This window comes from Chanos chanos, chromosome 2 (assembly GCF_902362185.1).
Source record: "Chanos chanos chromosome 2, fChaCha1.1, whole genome shotgun sequence".
NCBI lineage: Eukaryota > Metazoa > Chordata > Actinopteri > Gonorynchiformes > Chanidae > Chanos > Chanos chanos.
The window spans coordinates 32,212,494-32,234,252 of record NC_044496.1 but is presented as its reverse complement, the minus strand read 5'-3'; the positions used below and the strand labels follow the sequence as shown (position 1 = coordinate 32,234,252).

Sequence of the window (21,759 nt, the reverse complement as noted above, 5' to 3'; positions counted from 1 at the left end):
TTGTTGTTAACTTTAATATTCAAAGTGACACCGTGCTAAATGGCACACTGAATGTGATGTACTGAAAAATAACAAAATTAACTAGCAGACAATGCATTTGCTGTAAATAAGTTAACCACTTTGAATGCTTTTGGTTTTAAAAATTTAACTAATAAAGGCTTATGATGGAGTACTAGGGGCACATTGAGGGGGAAAAATTGAGATTTTGAGAATAAGGTCTTAATATTACGAGAATAAGGTCGTAATTTAATGAGAATAAAGTCACAATATTTCAATAAAAAGACGTAATATCACGACAATGAACTCGTAATTTTACAAGAAAAATCATAATATTATGAGAATAAAATTTTGAAAAAAAAAAAAAACGAAGCAAAACAATTTTTAGGAAAATATTTGAGCAATATTTGGGCAATAGGACAGTCAATGCCAGCCTGAAATTTTGTCTTAAAATGTTATGGACGTGACAGAGGCTTGTCCAGAAAGTGCCACAATTATAAACAGTCTGACAATTCTAGCAAAAACAATTAGGACACTTCAACCCTCTATGTATGGCTTCTACACTCTTCCTACTTAGGAAAACATGACAAGGAGCAGTCTTGTAATGAAAACAATAAGTTTTGCAACACATTACAAGAGCCATCAAAATCGCATTGATGTAAACGCCTGATTAAAGAGAGTTGTATCCTACACTGTCATCGCAATTACATGCAACACTATGAATATAATCTTCAAATTAGGCCTGAAATGTAAAATACATATCTGAAAGATAAATGTAAAAATAATTTTACTTATAGTGACCTTTTTTTTTTTTACATGTCCAGGTTAACATTACCATGGAATTGCTCTATTATAAAGTAACAACACTTTTACTTGAGTACAGTTTTAGCTTATTCTGCCCACCTCTGTCTATCACCATGGTTGAACTACTTTTCTGTTTATTGTTATGACAGAACTCCTTGCTTAAAGACGCTTTGGGGGAATAAGCTTGTACGTATTTTGAGGATGATAATCTGTGTACAAAAGCGACGAGACCTTCCCTTTGTTCTTTTTTCTCAAAATTATGCTGTTTAAATTATGCTGACCTTATTGAGTGGGAATAATGTTTATTCCATTGTACTAATACATTCCCTCTAAGAATTTGATGCATGGAGAGTGAACCATTTGCATTTAGCCTATTTTATGAATTCAACCCTTGCTTTTCTCTTGTATATTTTTTCTTTGGGACAGCTGTCTTAAAGTATGGTGTTCACAGTGTAGGTATTCAGTGAAAGTCTGTGAAATTTGATGTAAAGTACACGCTGTGGTCCAAGCACCACTAACATTTTCCAGTGGAACTTTTTCACTGACAAGAAAAAATATACATAGCATTCAAAATACTTGAAACTATTTTTGTTGAATGTTTTTGCACCTCGAATAACTACGTAATTGTCACGCCGGTGGAGTGGTGCAGGACCCATGCGCAAGACATGAAGATTGAAGGTGACAAAAGGAGGACTTTACTTACAAACAAAAGATCAAAATATACATGCAAACTGGAACAAAACCGATGACAAAAAGGTGCAGCCAAACAGTGTGCGTATAAACACAAACAACGATAGACAAAGGACAAGGCAAACACTAGGGCTTAAATACAGAGGGAGAACTAAACAGGGCAAAACATGATTGGTACAAATTAATGAGGTTAATAAATGAGACAAACAGGAACAGGTGTGGGGCGGAGACAGACACAGAACAGGAGCACAAAGACATATCAAACTAAAAGTCCAAAATGAGGCGTAGGCTGTGACAGTAATCTTAAATCAAAAGTTGATCTGATCTTGTAGCTCCTCGGCTGGACACCAGTGAAAGAAGTAAAGGAGACCAGAAGTTGCCTTCACACGCTGACAAAACGACAGGATCTGAAATTTGGAGTGGCGACATGAATACAACAGACACTGCTTTTCTCAAGCCTCCACTCCTATTGTGTCTTTTTTGTGCCTTGCTGCTCTGGACCAGTTAAGGGTTAGGAAATCATAGCTGAACCTAAAAATCTTATTATGTATATGTGGTTTTCAGAATTTTACTCTCGGGACACCCAGAGGTGACTGTAACAATTTTCACTTGTTTGACTCATCTCTCATAGGCTGTTTGGTATGAACTGATATGACTTTTAAACACATTAAAGAAAAAAAGTACAAGCATGTTTTGCCCTCTGTAGACAAAAATTCAGTGTTATATACAGTCTTTATGTACTTTTCAGTAAATACATCAATTAGAGTATGTAACTTGAAAACCAAAGTATATATGATATTTGATATTTGAACAATTGACAGTCCCATTTTGAGCCACATGCTTTCACATAAAAACTATGTGTGTGTGGGTGTGTTTTTCCAAAATACATACAACATAAATACTTGTAAAGTTACATCAACAAATGAACTGACATACTGAAAGAAGTGCTGTTTTACAGAGGTAGTATGCAGTCAGCTCACAGCTCCTTTTCTCCATTCACTACCGTCCTTGTGCTCATTGCTGACTATAACATTTGTTACAATTAAAACAGTCCTGGCCCTAGCCCAGTTACTTTTCTGTTTAATGAATATTATTTTTTATGTGCAAACTTGTGCCTGACGTTAGTTTAACCAAGAAGTAACACCTTACTTTGCTCATCCACATAAGTTATATTCTCCCAGACAAAACGCTTCAAAATGGATTATTTGTGATTCTTGCCACTGCAACTTTATGTAAATTAAGTTTACGCTTATTGATTCGGGCTGCTGAGAGGGGCGGAAGGATTTCACAGGAAAGCAAATTGAATCCAGTTGCGGGAGAGTTGCCGTGATTGGACGACACTTTTCGGGGGCGTGAATCTCCCGCATTCTTCCGGGTTTAAGCTGCATGCTGCGTGATTCCAACGGCACCAGATCGTGCAAAAAAAAAGCTCTATTCACGCGGGCGCTCAGAAATTTAGATGTTTGGTCAAACGAAAGTAGTGCTAAGTAGCGTAAGCGTTTGTTGAGTTGCGCTTACTCGTGGTATCAAATTAAAATTAGGTGTACAGTTATTCAGAGTAACACTGATACATTCACGTTTTGAAGGATTGGAAATTCGGAGTGACCCATGGCTGGAGTGATCCGGAGACTTGATGAAACAGTGGTAAACCGTATTGCAGCTGGGGAAGTAATTCAAAGGCCCTGTAACGCGATTAAAGAACTGATTGAAAACTGGTGAGTCTTAACGATAACTGTACAAGTCTTATTAAACGGCCGTGTTCTCCGATTGCATGTTCTAGCTTTCTGCGACATTCTAAATGCTAGCCCAACGTAGCTAGCGTTTCAGAGAACTATAAGAACCCCCACAAAGAAGCGCACAGTGTTTTTACAAACGGTGGCTAAAGTAGCAGTGCCTGAGATATGACATGTACAGCTCACGTTAAGAAAGAACTCGCAAAATCATCTATATTTTATGCTACCTACATTACATTCGCCTTGGCCCGAAAACTTAAAATAAAAGTTGTGAAGATCTTATATTTTCTTTTTCCCTTAGTCTTGATGCCAAGGCCACAAATATCCAGATTACTATCAAAGAGGGCGGCCTGAAGTTGATACAGATCCAAGACAATGGCACAGGAATCAGGGTAAGAGGAGAACTGCGACGCTCTTTCAGCCTTCGTGACACTGCCATTGAAATAGTTTTGAACAGTTCTAACACCATTTTTATATTCTTTTTGCTATTCAGCTCTTTGAACAGAGGTGAGTACAAAGAGCTGAGGATGAATGTTAAACTACTCACTAAACATCTTTGGGAGTAATTATGGACACCCCACGTTGGGGAGCTTTTATGGTACCAACCTTTTAACTTTTAATGCTGTATGAGACAAACAGACAATCCTTGTATTCAGGAGAACATTGCAGTGGCCTGTACAGAGTGTGTTACCTCCTCCAAATAATACAAATAGGCCTAGTGGATGAATTCCATTGTGTGGTATAGACCACGGAGGCTTTAGGAATGTTAGTCATTGTAACGCTTTAAAGGAGAGGAGTGCTGTTATAAACTGACATCTGTTATGGTTCAGGAAAGCAGTAATTTCATTCCAACATATCTGAAATGGAGAACTTTTTTTTTTACCGGTAATTCATTTTTGACATTGTATTCCATGTTTTCATTTTCACCTTGGTTTTCCATGCTGTGAATTGCATAAGTTTCATAATTATGACTTGCTCAAAAAGTAAAGGCCTGTTATTCAGATGTGTCATTAGCAACAGAATTCTTGTTGTTGTTTTTTTATAATCATCTTGATTGTATCAATTACAGAAGGAGGACTTGGACATAGTTTGTGAGAGGTTCACAACAAGCAAGCTCCAAACCTTTGAAGACCTCAAAGCTATGTCAACCTATGGTTTCAGAGGAGAGGTGTGTTCCAGGGTTATACATCATAGCTCATGAGGGTCATACAATCAGTTAACAGCATAGGGAGTGTTGGGAGGTTGATGTAGTTGCAGAGTATGATCAAATTCCTGAATCTTCTTATAGTTTGTCCCCACCCCACCCCCTGCCACTGTGTACCACCAGCCTTTAGATATAATTTTGAATCTGAGTCTGTTCCTGCATTTGTGACTCACCCACACTAAAATGTGGTTTAAGAAAAAAACAAAAGACTTACATGTTAATAGAGCCCTGCATCTCCCCAGAGCCACCAGGAATACTCAGATGACATATCAGCTTGACTTTGCCTAGTCTTACCCATAAATTGAAACATGTGAGGACAGTCTGAGACCCTTTTTTCTTAAGGCTTTGTCTACTTTTTAGTGGAGGAATGTAATACAATTGCAACATCAGTAACTGTGCAAAAGGGGGACCTGGGAAAGGTCGCTTTGAAGTTTCTTTTTTTTCTCCAGCCAAGAAAGTTGAAGATGGGGAACGTGGTAAATTTCTCTGGAATGGAGCATAGTTGAATGAAGAAAATTTACTTCAAAAGCTGATTCATTCACTTCAAGGGTCATCATTCATTTTTGACCAATATGTAGTTGCTGTGTTTTGCCTTTGTGCAGCTTTATTGTGGTGATTGATATCATGAGGATGATAACATCTCTATATTTGTGTGACTTTCATTTTGTACAGACCTTTACCCCTTTTCCACTGACACGGTGCTGGTGCTGGTGCCTAATCGAGCACCGGTGCCGCGCTTTTCCACTGAAAAAATGCTGGTGCTGGTGCCAAAAAGCTGGCACCGGCATGGCACCACAGAATTGCTGGTCCTAAAAGTTGGAACCGCTGACGTCAGAGGCTATGCAAATAAAAACCACGCGAGAACCAATCAGTTCAGCGTTTGATGTGTTTGGTACGTGATGTTCTCTAGAGAGGCGGGAGTGACAAAAATAGTCTGACCAAGATAGCGGTAAGCTAAAGGCTATCTATAGCATGAAAATATGTATGTTATTAAACGATGTATAGGCAACAATTTGTGTCTACATCAACACGGGCTGTTGTTTACATGTTACACGAACGTAGTTGGACCCAGAGCGGTAGAAAACACTCTCTCTCTCTCTTGGCTCTGGCTGGTGCAAATAGACCACTGCCGGCCTTCATTTAGACACTCGTTTAAAATTTTGAGCTAGGTGACAGACTTACTATTTTCATGAATTTTGCCGCCAGAGTGAAAAATTTTAGGGCAAAATTCGTGAGGTGTTTCACTGTGTGGAAGCCTAGCGTAAAAGTAAATTTATAAAAAGCAAGCAGATGCATTTTGTCTGACATTATTTCTTCCCCACGGAAATTACCCAAACTTTCGCTATGTAGCGTTCGGTTCCCAAACCTGTGGAAATGCGGGCTGGTTCTCAAAAGGCACCAAGGCAGCACTGGCACCGCACCGGCACGAGCACCAGCACCGTCCTAGTGGAAAAGCGCTACTTGTGCACCATTTGTGCTTTTTCTAGTGAATTTGGTAATGGCATTGTTCTAAAAACCAAATCTGTGATGTCCATGATTTCACTGTGCGGTATATGTGTAGTGAACCATGGATATTTTTTGTTTTGATCCCTAAGGCACATTGCTTGTGGCACACCTAGTAGCTAACATGGTTCTTAACACAATCTGTACTGTTAGTTGAATGATAAGTCTGAAATGTATCTTGTCTCAATTGTGTATTGCAGGCCCTTGCCAGTATAAGCCATGTAGCTCATGTTACAATAACCACTAAAACAGCTAATGGAAAATGTGCTTATAGGTAAGTGTTCAACTAGTTGTTTAATTTATCCATCAGTGAACATGCTCCCTACCACACTATTGCACATTACCACAGGCAAATACATGCAGAACTCCCTTTTAGAAATCCTGCTTGGTCATAACTAGTAACTTTATTAGCAAATGCTTGTATTTCACTGCAGTTATTTGTAGGAAAGATAAATGTGGTTTTATGGTCTTAATAAAAAGTGCCATATTGTCTGGTTAAAGAAACTAAGAATTAGAGGGCATGTTTTGTCAGATTGCTATGTATTCTTCTGGAAGCAGATGCATTTATTCCCTTTGACTTCTTCCTTTACAGAGAGTAAAATGAAACAAGGCTTTCTTAGATACTGGTAGATGTTGGTTCTTGGTACCTCTTGTGATTTGGCATTATAGGTGCATGTTTGATCAAAATGGTCAAGAAACAGTTTGTATTTGGAGGGATCAGAGAGAATTTCTATTTTGTATAAACAAGCATGCAAATTCCTAAAGATTCAGAGGATCGCAGGCAGTTTATCCCAAATTGTTTCTGCTTACATGAAAATGTTCTTTTTTCCAGACTAAGTGGAAGTAATTCACTTGGCTGCTCATCTTTTGCATAGTATTTTTTGCTTGTATGATGTACAGTGAACTTGGCCTTCAACAAAGTTAACTTGTACTCCCCTTATAGGACAGATAAAGTGTAAGCTCTAGTTTTGGTTGAGTTTTGCATTTGCTACGCCTCCAGTTCATTGAATCTTTTATTCTTTGTTGAAGGAAGATGCAAAGTACAAAAAAAAAAAAAAATATGTGAAAATAGTGTCTGAAACAGTTTTATACATTTCCCATTAAGTCTGTGGGTTATCTCATTCTCTAACATTAAACTTGAGGAATTCAGCCAATTTATTGTTCTGTTGCATTAAAAATTCTGCATTCTGTCAAAGGAGAACGATTAAAGCTCCTCCTGGTGGCTTCTTAGGATGTACTATCAGAAAAAAGTGAAAACAGTAAATGCATGATCTGATAATAAAATGGGAATCATATTTGTAGAAGCCAAGCAAATGAGAGCCTTACAAAAATGTAGTTGACAGAAGTGTCATAAATGTTGTAGATGCTCACACAGTTTCGGTGTGAGAAACATTAACAAACACAATATGACAGGCAGTGTTAATAGTACAGTTATCAGAGGAGGTGTAGTTAACAGAGCTATAGTCTTCTGTTAGCTGGTGTTAAAAATCCCTTTAGTTTTATTTTATAGAGATGACCTGTGTAATGTCTGTTTTGTAACCATTGAATGTTGTGGCTCATTTCAGAATAGAAGTGAAGGAAACTCACTGCGGCTTCTTCCTGCAAGAACCCAATACTTTTTGACGTATTCCTCACTCTGCCTCTGGACTCGTTAGTTTTAGCAGACAAAGTGGTATCCATAGCTGTGTTTTTGCAAGTTGATTGTGGGAAATTTTCCACTCCCAGGGGTTTCTGGATGTGGTCCTATTTTCCAGACTATTATCTGGAAAAAATGAGTCGTGTCGCTTTCCCCTCTCTGAATTTCTTGGCTTTCTGTGTACTTCAACAGGAGAAAAGTAGTTTAAGGTTATGCAGTGATGCTCATTGCTTTGCTGTCATTCAAGTGGTGGCACTGTTCAGATCTCTGGCAGAGTCACCTAAGAGGGTTAGCCTGTGCTCTGTCTGTGAGTTTTGACAGTTTTTAGTACAGCTTTCTCTGTAGGATAGCTTTTTCTGTGTTCTCTGTAGGAACTTGGCAAGATGCTGGCGATCTTTTGTGATTATGTTTCATTGGAAGATACAGTGTCCATTTTAAGAGAGGAGTGAGACAACAGAATCTATTACTTCTTTTACAAGTGTGAGAGAGATGACTCAAAAAAAGCTGCAGCTCCCAAAGTGATTTGTCCCAGCTGGTGCCATCCAGCTTCCACTTCAAAGTTTTGAATGGTTCCTTGACCATTTTCTTGTCTGGTGATTGAGCAGTCTTTTTGACCTTTTCACGTCTGAGTGATCTGTAAAAAACAATAGTTTGTCCAGAAGAATACAGTTGTTGGAGAGTTAGGTGAGCACAGCTAGGAAACTTCCTCTGCATCACAGATGAGATGTGACATGACTGAATTTCAGTTAATTTTGTATAAATGAGTCACTGGAGCCTGTGTACAGTCAAAAGAGCAAGTGATAATATCCAATACTTGGTATCCTCATGGGAGTGTCAAATGTTCTAGGAGGGAAATTCTATGCAAATTTAATCCAAATCCATCTGTTTGGAGCTTGACTGTCATTAAAACGCGTCAACATTATTTTTTTGGTCGGTTTAAAGAGAGAGTTAGGTTCTTCATTGGGCAAATTCTGCTAGTTTTTTGTGAGACACTGCTTTGATTACAGAGGATGACACTGAGTATGTTCACCATGCCTCTCCTCCCCCCTCTCCTTTACACTATTTAAATCACTAAGTACGTTTATCAGGCCCCCCACTCCTTTAGGCCCTGTTTACACCTCGGATTAAGACCCAATTTTGGTGATCCGATCACAAGTGGACAGCTCTAAGTACGTCTGTTTACACCTAGCTTTAGAATCCGTGTCTCGAATGACCTCCTTATAATGGGCGTCAGTAGAGAGGAAAACGCTTAACGTGAGATCACGAACTCCTAGGATTTTGATTTTGATTTTTTGAGAAGAGGAGGCGTTTCTAACGAGATGTCTGAGAGAAATTTGGTGATCATTTATCGCAGTTTTGGAACATTAAGCCACGTTCAGCTTTTTCATGTGAAACGTTGTTTGTAACCGGCGAGGCATCAATGCACTTCCCGTGCCTAGTCTGTTGGAAATTAGAAGAAGAAGAAGACATCAAAATATGTCCATTTTGCCTGTTGTCTTTTGTTGCACTTTAATATGATGCCACTGGCGAGCGAATTTGTACATACGTGAATGAGTTTGTACTCCCGCGTAAGCAGAGGATGTCAGTTGAGTAGGCAGTCGCTCAATGTGGTCGAGTCCGCATTTGCGTTTACACTATTATAAGAATGTGGTCTCATGCGGTCCAGACCACCTCCAAATGTGGTCTGAGTGATAAGATCTCGATGCGACCTAAATGCGCATTGGATGCGTTTACACCTGTACTTTTGAGCTGTCCACTTGTGATCGGATCACCAAAATCGGATCTTAACGCAAGGTGTAAATAGGGCCTTAGACTATTTAAATCAATGTTCACCATGCCCCCTCCCCCCTTACTCTATTTAAATCACGTGAAAGCAGAGTGGTCCAGAATAGTGAACGCAAACATTTTTAAGTGGAGCACATGAACAAGATCTTTAATTACAGTCTGCGATTGGAACCTAGCAGTTTTAATGTTAAGAATTTTCAGGGGTATCAGTGATTTTTGTTGAGGGTGAAAAACTACAAGCATTTCCTCAAAATTAGATTAGAGCCATCTCATGTTTACCTTTGTGCATGTCTTTTATTTTATGTGACAGCAGATTACCAAAAGTTTTCAACTTTTGGTAATTTGCGATGACAGAATCTAATTCCAACTTTTTGTGTTGTTCCAATGTCATTATGCCATTTAGGGCTAATACCACCTTGTAGCTGTTTGGTAATATAATTGTATGACTGGGTTGCAAGTTTTTATCAAGTTCTTCATACTTGATAGATGAGTTTGAAATAAATCTCTCTTTTTTTCATAGAGCCAGCTACTCCGATGGGAAACTGAAGGGAATCCCCAAACCCTGTGCTGGAAACCAGGGGACACTGATATGTGTAAGTTTCATGAGCATTGTAGCTTCTGTCAGAACTGGATTAGTTTGTAACATGTTAGAAAAGACTTGTAATAGTCACACAGTTTATTACTATAACAACCTGGATAACTGATTTATGGTTTATACGATGGATTGCTATCATTTGTTTTAGGCCATTAATGATATTCACTGATCACATTGTTGCAATGAAATGTGTATGGCCTCATAATGCATTTATGGAAGCACTGGAATGACATTGCAATCTAAATTGTTTTTGGAGTCAGTGGTGATACTTATGACTGCCTGCATATATTTCTTATACCTGCTTTGTAAAAATTAACCATTAAAAGCAGTGCAACAGGGTGCACTTAATTCATTAAATGAACCCTGGTGAACATTCTATTCATCCAAAACATTTGCGTGGCATGCTAAGCAAAAAAACTGTAGGCAGAGAAGCTGTGGCCTTGTGGCCACACCAGATTTTCTGGAGTTTAGAACTTTTTTAGGGCAGAGAACCAGTGTTTGTGTGTATCTGCATTATTGGTCAGCTGACCAGTGCATTGTTTAGATTTCATTTAGCAACGCTTAAGACACATTTTGGCCCTAATTAAAGCCATAGGTTCTGTCCTCAGGTTGAAGACCTGTTCTATAATGTATCTACTAGAAGAAAAGCACTTAAGAGCCCCAGTGAAGAGTACTCCAGGATTGTGGAAGTTGTCAGCAGGTGTGTCTATGCTCTGATGGTGTCAAAGTGTCTGTTTTACTCAGTCTTTCTGCTGTATGGCAACCAGAAGAAAGCTTTAAGGAGTTTAATTAAAATACTACACTACTAAAAGTAGGTCTAAACTGTTTTCATATATTTCCAAAAGGACAATCACAAACTGACATGCATGTGACTCTGTTACTGTAATCTGACACTGAATCTGGTGTAAAATTATTACAATTACGAGTCAACAAAGAAATTACCCTAATTACAATATTTGTGCTGTTAAATTGAAAAATGCTCCAAAAATGTTTAAATTGTCAGCAGTAGTAAAACTATGACCTGAGTTACGCTGTCTCAAAATTGCTTTTACAGTGATGTGCTTATACTGGCACCATAATTCTACCTGATAAAACAGTTCAGGAAGTGAAATGGGCTGTGATGTTGCACACTTCACCTCAAACTCCAAAGGTTTCTCCTTTATATATGGTTCTATAGACAATAGGGCTGAACGGCAAATTGAAATCGCGATTTGAAACAATGCAATTAGCACATCGCAAAAGGCTGCAATTTAGGATATACACGATGCAGCGCATCTGACCCAGGGTTTAAACTGCCGTGTCAATGATTTTACAAAAATCCATACCGTTCTTCTTGTGTGCCAGTCATTCTCACCAATCAGAAGTGACCCAGGGTGACTGTGTATATGCCTACCAACAACAAACACGTGAAACCCAAGGAAAATGGTATGAAAAATGGCCTCTGCTGAGGAAGATGCAATGTTGGACAATTTTTAAAAAAATATTATTGCTTCATTCATTTAACTTAACATAGTCACAGCTTTTGTGATAATTGCTCTATGATCAATCGTCCTATGCTATGTGCCAATGAAGTAAGGGATAATGTACAGCGAGCTGGTCATTCTTGCGAATTATTACATGACTTTGATCAATACTCTGATGAATTATGGCATTCTACGATCTGTTATTTCTGAATAGCAGACCACTGCTATGAATAACAGGCCATTGCTATTGAACTATCAATATTTTATGTTAAATTATTGATTTCTTTAGTAAGGAGCCATGTAATAAGCAGGATAATGTACAGCGAGCCAGTCATTATAGCGAATTAAACCATGACAGGGTGATGCAGAACCCTGACGTGAAGCGCAGTAGGGTCATTCGTGTCAAGGTCGTGCATCACCATGTCGCTTAGTGATCAGAACTGTGTCCATAGCACGGTCTGCTATTCAGAAATAGACCATAGAATGCCGTGATTGACCAATCAGAATCAAGTATTCAACAAATAAATTGTAATAAATACATGTTGGAAGCAATATCTTTAAGTTCTCATCCTTGCATTAAGAGCAGTCAATATTTTGATGGTGTCTCATGTGGTAATGCTCCATCTCATGTTTTAAATCTATTACATAGTGAATGTTTAACTGAAACTTGACTTTAAACACTTAGATATACACCAATGAGCCAAAACATAATGACCACCTGCCTAATATGCTGTTGATCCTCTGTGTTCCGTCAAAACAGTGCTGACCCACCAAGGCACTGTCTCTACAAGATCCCTGAAGGTGTCCTGTGGTATCTGGCACCAAAACATTAACAACGCTTTTTTTCAAATCTTGTTCATGGCAATGATATCCCCTGATGGCAGTGGCCTCTTTCAGCAGGATAATGCGCCCTGCTACACTGCACACATTGCTCAGGAATGGTTTGAGGAACCTGATGAAGTGTTCAAGGTGTTCCCTGGCCTCCAAATTCTCAAGATCTCAGTCTGATTGAGCGTCTGTGGGATGTGCTGGACCAACAAGTCAGATTCACGGCGGCTCTATGTCGCAGCTTACAGGACCTTGAAGGATCTGCTGCTGATGTTTTGGTGCCAGATACCACAGGACACCTTCAGGTCCCGTAGAGTCCATACGTTGGCGGGTCGGCGCTGTTTTGACAGCACATGGAGGACCAACAACATATTAGGTAGGTGGTCATACGGGTTTGGCTCCTCGGTGTATAGTCTGGTCCTTAAGGTGTCTCCTTTACATATGGCTCTATATATACTAGAGCTGTAATGGTACACAGACATCACGGTTCGGTTAACATCATGGTTTGGACATCACGAGTCGGTATGAGTTTGGTACAGCGGGTAAAAAGCAGCAAAAAACCCTAATGCATAAAGCTAGGTTTCTTTAATTTATTTTGATCAGACAGTAGCGCAAGTCACAGTTTGTTCCACCTAGTGTCGTATAGTCCCCTCTGAGGTAGTTGGTACAGCCTGTTGTGCATTAAAGGTGCCATAGAATGGAAATCATGATTTTCCTTGCAGTTTTGAATTCACTGAGATGAATGTGCTCTGGAAACATTGTCAGAGTATGAAAGCATGCATTCTCCTCATATAGCTGTACGATGATCTATGTGAAGAAAGCAAGCCTCTCTACCGCACGTTCTGAATTTCATGTGTTTGTGATGTCACAACCGCACATGGCCGCCTACAGCCGCGTGTAGCCAGTCATAGGCTGTTGATCGCCAGCATTGCCATCTATTATTCATTAAGAAATGCGGTTTACTTTTTACAACAATGTTACCCGTAAACAAGTTTTCAAGGACCTTTTGTCGTCATATGTTTGCACCACAATCAGATCCCAAATCTTAGAGAGAAGTTAACAAACCAACTATGAGAGGGTGAAATGAGAGACTCGTACCTGTGAAATTTGGTTCCACATTACGTTCATCAATCTTCACACATGGGCTACCGTGTATTCTCCGTACGACTGCATGCACTTAACAGTCACGTCCATACCATGATGGTTTGGGATGAATGCACATACCGTTACACCCCTAGTATATACTCTAGTTCTCAAGGTTTAAATATGGCTCCATATAGTTACAAAACATTACCTGTTACAGTTCAAAATCATGTCACAAATATGTGTGATTATTTTAAATATGCTCAAAGTCTCAAGATTTCTTCTGTACATATGGCTCTGTACATACTCTTGTTCAATAACACAATCATGTCACAAATATGTTTAACGAAATTCTATTAATCTTGAATCTGCCGTATTTAGTATTTAAGTTTTGTTCTGTTCTCTTATTCTTCCCATGCATTGGTAGGTATGCCATACATAACTCTGGAAAAAGCTTTACAGTCAAAAAGGTGAGATCTTCAACTTCATGTGTACTACTTCATAAATTATCTTTCACTCCTACATTTACATATTTAGAATGTGACTAGATGAAAATAAAAATTTCTCCCAACTCACAGCAAGGGGACATGATGGCAGATATGAAGACTCTACCCAATGCCTCAATACTGGATAATGTCCGGGGTTTGTTTGGAGTAACTGTTTGCAGGTAGTGATGTGCAATGGTCATACCTCACAGAAAACCTGCACGTTGTCATTTTATTGTTTAAATAGCTTTGTTTCACTCATGTTTAACTGCATAACATTTAATTAAGTTATGAATAATGTGAAGGTATAGCATATCCCAGGCTAAAGTGTATTTTGACATGAAAATATCATTTAAGAAAAGTGCTGGTAGATTCATTTCATTATTGGTTGTTCAGTTCAATGTTTAATTCTGCTGATTGTGAATTCATGATTGTTTGCAGAGAGCTGATTGAAGTGGAATGTGAAGATCAGAAACTTGCCTTTAGAATGAATGGTTATATTTCCAATGCCAACTACTCTGTCAAGAAATGTACTTTAATCCTTTTCATCAACCGTGAGTGTTAATTTTCTCCTCTAATAACAAGTATAATGACCATATTAGTCTGCAATGACTAATGAAAGTACACAGCCTCAGAATGTTTGCATTGTCTGCAGCTGAAATATACCCAAATGAAAAAAAAAAAAAAAGTTACATGTTGTTTTATTAAATTTAATGAAATATCATTAATATATGTTCAGTCTGTCTTGTGATACCAGTGCCAAATTAACTCTATTGTAACCAGGTGCCTCTAAAGTTAGCTTAGAAGTTAGCTGCCCTCATCAGAAAATAAATCTGATTGCTGACACAGTTTTAATAGGTTGTTATGACAAGTCAGGGGGTAGCTTTGAACAGTTTTTCAGTTTGAACCCATTTGCTTTTCAAAAACAAGTGGAAATATGTAAACCACTACCAGGACAGGGTGACCAAGCTAAAGGTGGTCTGATCAGACTGGTCACCAGGAGGCAAGGGTAACTTAGGGTGCTCTCACACCTACCTTGTTTTGTCTGGACTTACGGACTTTTCAGTTTTGTCCGAGCCAAAATAGCAGGTGTGAAAGCTGCTTTGGACCGCAGTCCGGACCAACGGACCAAAATTTGGTCCGACCAAAAGAGGTGGTCTCGGTCCGGATCAAACTGAACCATGGTTCAGTTCATTTGCAGTGTGAAAACACTTTGGATGGTTCATACTTTTGCACCAATAACAGGAAATTGAGGCAGGCTATTATCACCCATTACACAACAGAAGAAGAAAAAGAACCGGAAGAGAAGTAAAGAGCCACGGTAGCACCTTAGAGGAGACGAAGTATTTAATTGAAATTTGGTCCTACGAAGACATCAAAAGTCAACTTGAAAAAGTGCATAAAAATGCTGAAACTTGTTATATCGGGGGAAACGCAGCCCACGTAGGCATGTCATGCAAAGTTCTTTAGTTGGCTCACAAAATTGCAGTGTGATACCAAAACCAACCGGATCAAATGTAAACAATGTAGCAAAACATGAACCTTGGTTCGGACCTTGGTGCGGAATTTCAGGTGTGACAACGCCCTTAGAAACAGCTTTGGCTAAAGACTTTATCTGACATCAATACTGAACAGGATAGAAGGGAAAGTAAATATGAGAAGGTCTTTGAAGTGCTCTCTGCAAGAAAGACAAAATAACAGCATTGTACTGTACGATATGAATATACCTTCGTGGTAAATCACTTTGATGGCTAGAACGTAGTTATAAGAACAGGTACAAACATTTAAGTGGTACTTTTTGGTTTGTTTTTTCTCTAGATCGTTTGGTGGAATCCAGTTCCCTTAGAAAAGCAGTTGAGAATGTCTACACCTCTTATCTTCCTAAGGGCACACATCCCTTTCTCTATCTCAGGTAATTTGAATGCCTCTGCCACACTTGTTTTTTTTTTTTTTTGGTCATAGCAAAAGTGAGCTTGTAAACCATTTGGAAATATTTTATTTCAACGTGCCCCATGACACTTTTCACACGAATTTATTCATTGGATCATTCTGTAGGAGTAGGCTAAAACTGCTTTGAATACTTAGAATATATTAAACATTTAAGAACTGATTTGCAACTTGCTCCTGAAAATTTACAAAAATTGAATTAAAAGAAAAAAATCTGTACACTTGTTTTGTTTCACTTAAGTTAGAATTGGTGAAATGTGAAAAGTTACATTGCTAAGTAAGCGAATAAACACTACAAATACTTATAAATGCTTGTAAGAACAAATTCTACAAAGTTATAAGTAGACTGTTGGAGTTTTGGTACTATGGATTATTCAGAAGTCATTTCAGTGTGTTTGAGAATGGCTCTTGGACATCTTACAATGCTCGATTTAGAAAAGTATTTGAATGATAAATTAGCATTATTTGCTCTTAATCTTTTAACGATTTTGGTCTTTAAAATTTACGTCACAGCTGGAGAAATTGTCGTCCCATAGAGAATTTTTTTGTATCTTCACAAAATTTTCCTGACTGTATTATTTGGTTAGACATCAAATGTTATTAATGTTTTATTTGTTTTGCATTGTTTTGTCTCAAATTATTTAACCACAGCTTGTAGTTCATTTTTAATGTTATTGGTTCTTACTTAATGAAACAGGGCACTTAATTCTCCAGATTAAAAGATGGCACATATAATTAATGTTATCAAAAAGTTATTAGTTAGTTGTTATTGTTAGTGACTAACAAGGTGGAAGGCCACTGCAATTAAAATCTTTTTATTTTTTTTTTTTTTGTCACCCCTTCCAATAACCTGTTGTTTCCAAGTCTGGAAATTGCCCCTCACAATATTGATGTGAATGTACACCCCACCAAGCATGAAGTACACTTCCTGCATGAGGACTGCATTATTGAAAGCATTCAGAAGCACATTGAGAGTAAACTCCTGGGATCCAATTCCTCACGCAACTACTTCACACAGGTATCATATAGTTGTACTTTTTTATTGCGATACTGCTTGAAGTGAGAATGTAATGTGCTTTATTACCACAGCATGTTGTGCTATTAGGTTATTCTTTTACTCCTCTTGACTGACTGGCATGTCCTTGAAATTCAGAAGTGTCAAATTTGTCTTATGACAGGGGTGACAAAGTTGCTCTGTTTACAGTAAAGAGTAGGGATGTCCCGATCCGATCTTTAAGATCGGTATTGGGGCCGATCAAGGCATTTTTTAACTGATCTGTATCGGCTTTATTGAGCAGGACTCTAAGCCCGATCCTTTGTTTTACGTCAGCTGTCACACGTGTCGTAAATGGAGAACGTAATATGTGGCAGGACGCGGCTAAAATGCAGTGTGGAAATGCTTTAAATTGGGAAACGAAAGCAGTCCAGCAGCCACTTGTAATGTTTGTAATGTGAGCATTTTGCGAGGTGGTAGAAGCTGCGTTCAATAGGCTACTACCCTTTTGATATGTTACTTAAAAAATAAACACTCAATGGAATACAGTGAATTCACTCAGGTAAATGCTGCTCCGAAGCAATACACATTGGAGGATATACATTTAAAAGGAGAGAGAAATTTCCTCGAGACAGCGACAAGGCCAAAAAGATTCCCGAGAGTGTAATTGAATCAGTCGCTTTGGATGACCAGCCCATGACTGTGGTAGTGAATACAGAGGTACTTCCAAATTCTGCAAACTGAGTTCCAGGCGAATGGGTGTTATTTTAACTTTTAATTTTGAAATGATACCTTGGTTGTTGTTAGAAGCCTTGAGGATTAATGTTGTTGGAGTACGCTGACCTAAAAACCGTATAAATTTAAAACACCTGATGCTTTAGCTGTATGTGATGTATGCGAATTATCCTAAACTAACGAGCACAGGAGAAACAATGGGCCCTAATCCCCCGCAGTGGTAATGCCAAAGATGTTCTAAGGATACTCAATGGAAATGCCAGGGTAGGATGAAGCAGTCTTTTGCAGTCTAAGAATGCTTATCCTGTCTTATATTCTGATAAAATACAAACGTGGAACTGCCCTGTTCTTGCTTGCAGTCACGTTAGTAAAGTTCATTTAATGTGACTTCCACTCTCTTCATGCTTATAACTGTACCATAACACTCAGCTACATCACATGACTTAATATCTAATCCACTCTGTTGTGGTGTTCTTATTAAAGACCCTACTTCCTGGGCTGACAGTCTCCACCAGTGAGGTGAAACTCACATCCAGTTCCCAAGCAGACTGCAGTGAACGAATATATGCCCACCAAATGGTACGCACTGATAGCAAAGCACAGAAACTAGATGCATTTCTTCAGCCAGTGAGTAAGCTGTCTTCAGCCTCAAGTAACGACCAGTACAAGGGAGAAACAGACAATGTGCCTTCTCCTGCCATGGGCTGCATGACACTGGACAGTTTAGAGACGCCCGATGCCCTGGATGAATATGAGCCCAGTGTCAAAGGGGAATTGAAGATGGACAATAAGCATGTATCAGCAGACACACCCCCAAGGTTTGTCAATAAGAGAATTAGCCATTTAAAGTGGCGAGTATGTTTTGCAGTGTTAAGTTATTGGAATTCTCCCTATCTACATGTGAACTATTATCTTTAACTTTATTTTGTTTTCTTTTGCATAAATATAAATCAGAAAGTGACCAGTTAGAAAAAGGCTTTAATAGTTAGCTCCCATTTCTAAATTTATTTATTTATGTTAACTCATTCATATTTCAGTTAGAGGGTTGGATGTCCAACTTGCACAGAGTAACGGGGGAATGGAAGACAAACCGATTTAGTGTTCAGTCACAAGCAGTGGATGTTAAACGCTCAGATAAAAATGGTTTGTTTTGTTGAGAAAGGGTATCTGTTTAATGATGCACAAATAGTCTTCTGTGTATTCTGGTTGCTAGAGGTAAAACAGTTCATCTCTATTTACGGTCCATTGTGTGCCTCAGTTTTTTGTCCATGGTTTGGTTGTGCCAGGGTTTGGCTTGAATCCAAATTGAGCCAACTCAGAACTTTAGCTTTTCTTCCTTTTCAGTTTAACACAAATAGCAACAAAGCTCTTCAAAATGAGAATGAAAAAACCTAATCTTCAGTACATTTTATTTTAAGGTTATTATTTTACCAAGTGATACTAAATTTGAACAGCTGTTTTAAGGCTTTTGGCAGTGAGTGGAAGAAACCAAAACATCAGTATTTTCAAGGCTTTTCATTGTGAATCCACATAAATGAATAAAGTAGGTCAAAACGCTACGCTTCCTGAGGCTGGAATTTGTTTTTCTCATACCGAAGTAGCTGTACATTGAATTGAAAAAGGTCAAATACCACTACTCATTTTCAGCTTTCTTACATTTACTTTCTAAAAGAAAAAACATAAAATAAAAGATATTAAAAATAAGTTTTCCTACATTCTCATTTTCTGAGAACTTTTTCGCCCTTTGTGTTAAATTTGGTCCTTTTTGTGTTAATTTATATTTGTTTAAAAAAAAAAAAGAAAACTTTACGCCACTAATGCCACTTAAATGTGGAGAGGGAGTCGTGAAATTTACATGTAAATAATTTAATCTGAACAAGCGATCTCTAAGGAATGGGTATAAGGAAAGGAAAGATATTCAGAAAGGGCTAAGGGATCTTTACATGTCACACTAGGAAGTGCCATCTTGTTGGTGAGGATGAGCAGAATTTGATGGCTGCACCCACCCCAAAGAGGCGTGATATCAAGCTGACCAGTGTGAAGGAACTTCGTGAGGAAATTTCAGAAAATGCCCACAAAGGTGACTAGCATTGAGCAGCTGTCAAGTATTCTGGCAGCTATTTCCACACCTTTTTGTCAAGCTTTGAGTTAAATGTAACTTGTTTTAAAACCGAGGTTCTTAGTTTTTGTCCATGTAGTCAACTGACCGATTACTATCACTCTCGACAAGGACTAAAAACAGGTTAGTCAAATGTTGATACTCTTTGGGAGATGGAGGGTTTGTACAGGGTAAAATTGAGACAGTGAGTTTTAGCTGAATCCATTGAAACATCAGTAAGGTGTTATATGTTAGAATAGTAATTCTAATTTAAGAAGTGACAGCCTTTAAGTGTGACCATATAAAATCACAAATCTCCCTGAACACAATGAGAATGTACATGTGTAAGTAGAAACCTCTCTGACCTCTAACCTCTCTTTATGACGTGCTCTTGAATAAATATGCAAATGATGTTTTTGTTAGGTCTTCAAGACATGCTGCACAACCATACTTTTGTTGGCTCTGTGAACCCTCAGTGGGCATTAGTCCAGCACCACACCAAACTCTACCTCGTAAATGCCACAAAACTCAGGTATAAAAAGAAAAACATCTTGAGTTCCTTATGATTGCCTGGGAGCAATTTTATTATATGTAAGATTCTGTTTTAAAACTTAAAATGAGCAGGAGACAGCCAGTTTGTATTAGGAGTGCTTCAAATTACAAAGATCTATGATTGTCCAGTTATCTGCGTCTAATTCTGTTTTATAAGACCATCTCATTAAGAAGAATTACGTGGACCTAAGGGATATTTGGTTTCACTCTGAATACACCTGTGGACAGCTCATCTTTTATTGTAAAGCATTGTATGTACATGTTGATGCATATGGCATCCTCAAATTAATGATCTTTGGGACATTTCTCTTTTAGCCAGGAGCTGTTCTATCAGATTTTAATCTACGATTTTGGAAACTTTGGTGTCCTGAAATTGTCAGTAAGTGTGAATTTTTCTGATTTTCTGAAGTAGTTTATATGACTGCTTTATCAGGTAACCTGTAACACTGATACGCTCTCTATTTTCCCAAACTGTGTTGCATACTCATGCAGTGTGTATACTACACATTATATAAGAGCCAAACTGAGCCATACAGAATTCAGTCCATTTGAACAGGTCTCTTTTGTTCCTCAGTTTATCTGCTGAATGCCAAATGGAAGCATGAAATGTTCTGGGATTACTGTCTAGAAAGGCATAATAATATGGTGGTCTGTAGTTGACAGTTATATTTCATTTTGAAATTAGGTAAATTATGGCTACAAAGAAGCGTGACAATGTTGGAAAACCTTCATGCTGGGTAGTATAAATTCTGAATCAGCCAGAGCTGATAATATGTAAAGAGCCAGCAGCCTACTTGTAGTGAGAGTAGAAATTTTCGTCTTCAGCAACTGTTTTGGTCGTGTTTGGAGTACAACATCCCTGATTGTCCAAACACAAGCTTCAGAGTGACCAAAGAGACCGATTGCCAATTTTAAATACCCCCATTTAGTAAGCTGGCGATAGTAGTAAATATCAGAATTTTTGGAAGTTGGTCTTTGCAAGGAGGTTCAAGCCTTAGATAGTATCTATTCGGAGGATGAGATCCAGAGACAGTTTGAGTTGTTGACTGAAAAAGGTGAATCAGAAAGTTATGTTGCATTTAGCTGAGTTTGACATACACCATATTGCAAAGCAGTGCTGGGAAACATTAAAAAAAAGAAAGACAATTACAAGAGAATAAAGTAAAGACCAAAATAACAGAAAAGGCTGAAACTCACAGTTTTTTCCTCACTTACTCGTTACTTACATAATATTTATGGTTCTTGTGGTGCGTTGGAAAAACACACATGAATGCCTGTTGAGAATAATTCTGGAACTCTTACGTTCCTGAAAAAGTTCCTGAACCTCAGTAGAAATGCACCTTTTTGGGGCAATGCTTTAAGTATTCTGTCTCCACTGGCTTCCAGTAGCTGCCCACATCCAGTTCAAGACACTGGTGCTGGCCTACCAGGCCTCAAGAGGCTCTGCCCCATCATATCTTCAGTCCCTACTAACTCCGTATACCCCTACTAGAACCCTCCACTCTACGACCTCTGGTCAGCTGACGGTCCCTTCACTTCGGGAACCCGGCAGCCGCTCCTCCCGACCGTGCCTCTTCTCCGCCATTGCCTCGCGGTGGTGGAACGACCTCCCTCATACAGTTAGGAC

General features: G+C 38.6%; 1 protein-coding gene across 1 annotated transcript in view; it reads left to right on the top strand.

Moving 5' to 3' along the window:
- The first annotated feature begins 2,972 nt into the window (after positions 1 to 2,972).
- mlh1 (mutL homolog 1, colon cancer, nonpolyposis type 2 (E. coli)) overlaps positions 2,973 to 21,759 on the top strand; it is a 45,164-nt gene continuing 26,377 nt past the window's right edge. Inside the window, exons 1-15 of the mRNA XM_030765760.1 lie at positions 2,973 to 3,206; positions 3,526 to 3,616; positions 4,294 to 4,392; positions 6,132 to 6,205; positions 9,873 to 9,945; positions 10,556 to 10,647; positions 13,749 to 13,791; positions 13,900 to 13,988; positions 14,248 to 14,360; positions 15,625 to 15,718; positions 16,618 to 16,771; positions 17,966 to 18,300; positions 19,438 to 19,562; positions 20,004 to 20,112; positions 20,448 to 20,511. Of these exons, the coding sequence (XP_030621620.1) occupies positions 3,100 to 3,206; positions 3,526 to 3,616; positions 4,294 to 4,392; positions 6,132 to 6,205; positions 9,873 to 9,945; positions 10,556 to 10,647; positions 13,749 to 13,791; positions 13,900 to 13,988; positions 14,248 to 14,360; positions 15,625 to 15,718; positions 16,618 to 16,771; positions 17,966 to 18,300; positions 19,438 to 19,562; positions 20,004 to 20,112; positions 20,448 to 20,511 (1,662 nt within the window). The 5' untranslated portion in view covers positions 2,973 to 3,099. The remainder of the gene's footprint in view (positions 3,207 to 3,525; positions 3,617 to 4,293; positions 4,393 to 6,131; positions 6,206 to 9,872; positions 9,946 to 10,555; positions 10,648 to 13,748; positions 13,792 to 13,899; positions 13,989 to 14,247; positions 14,361 to 15,624; positions 15,719 to 16,617; positions 16,772 to 17,965; positions 18,301 to 19,437; positions 19,563 to 20,003; positions 20,113 to 20,447; positions 20,512 to 21,759) is intronic.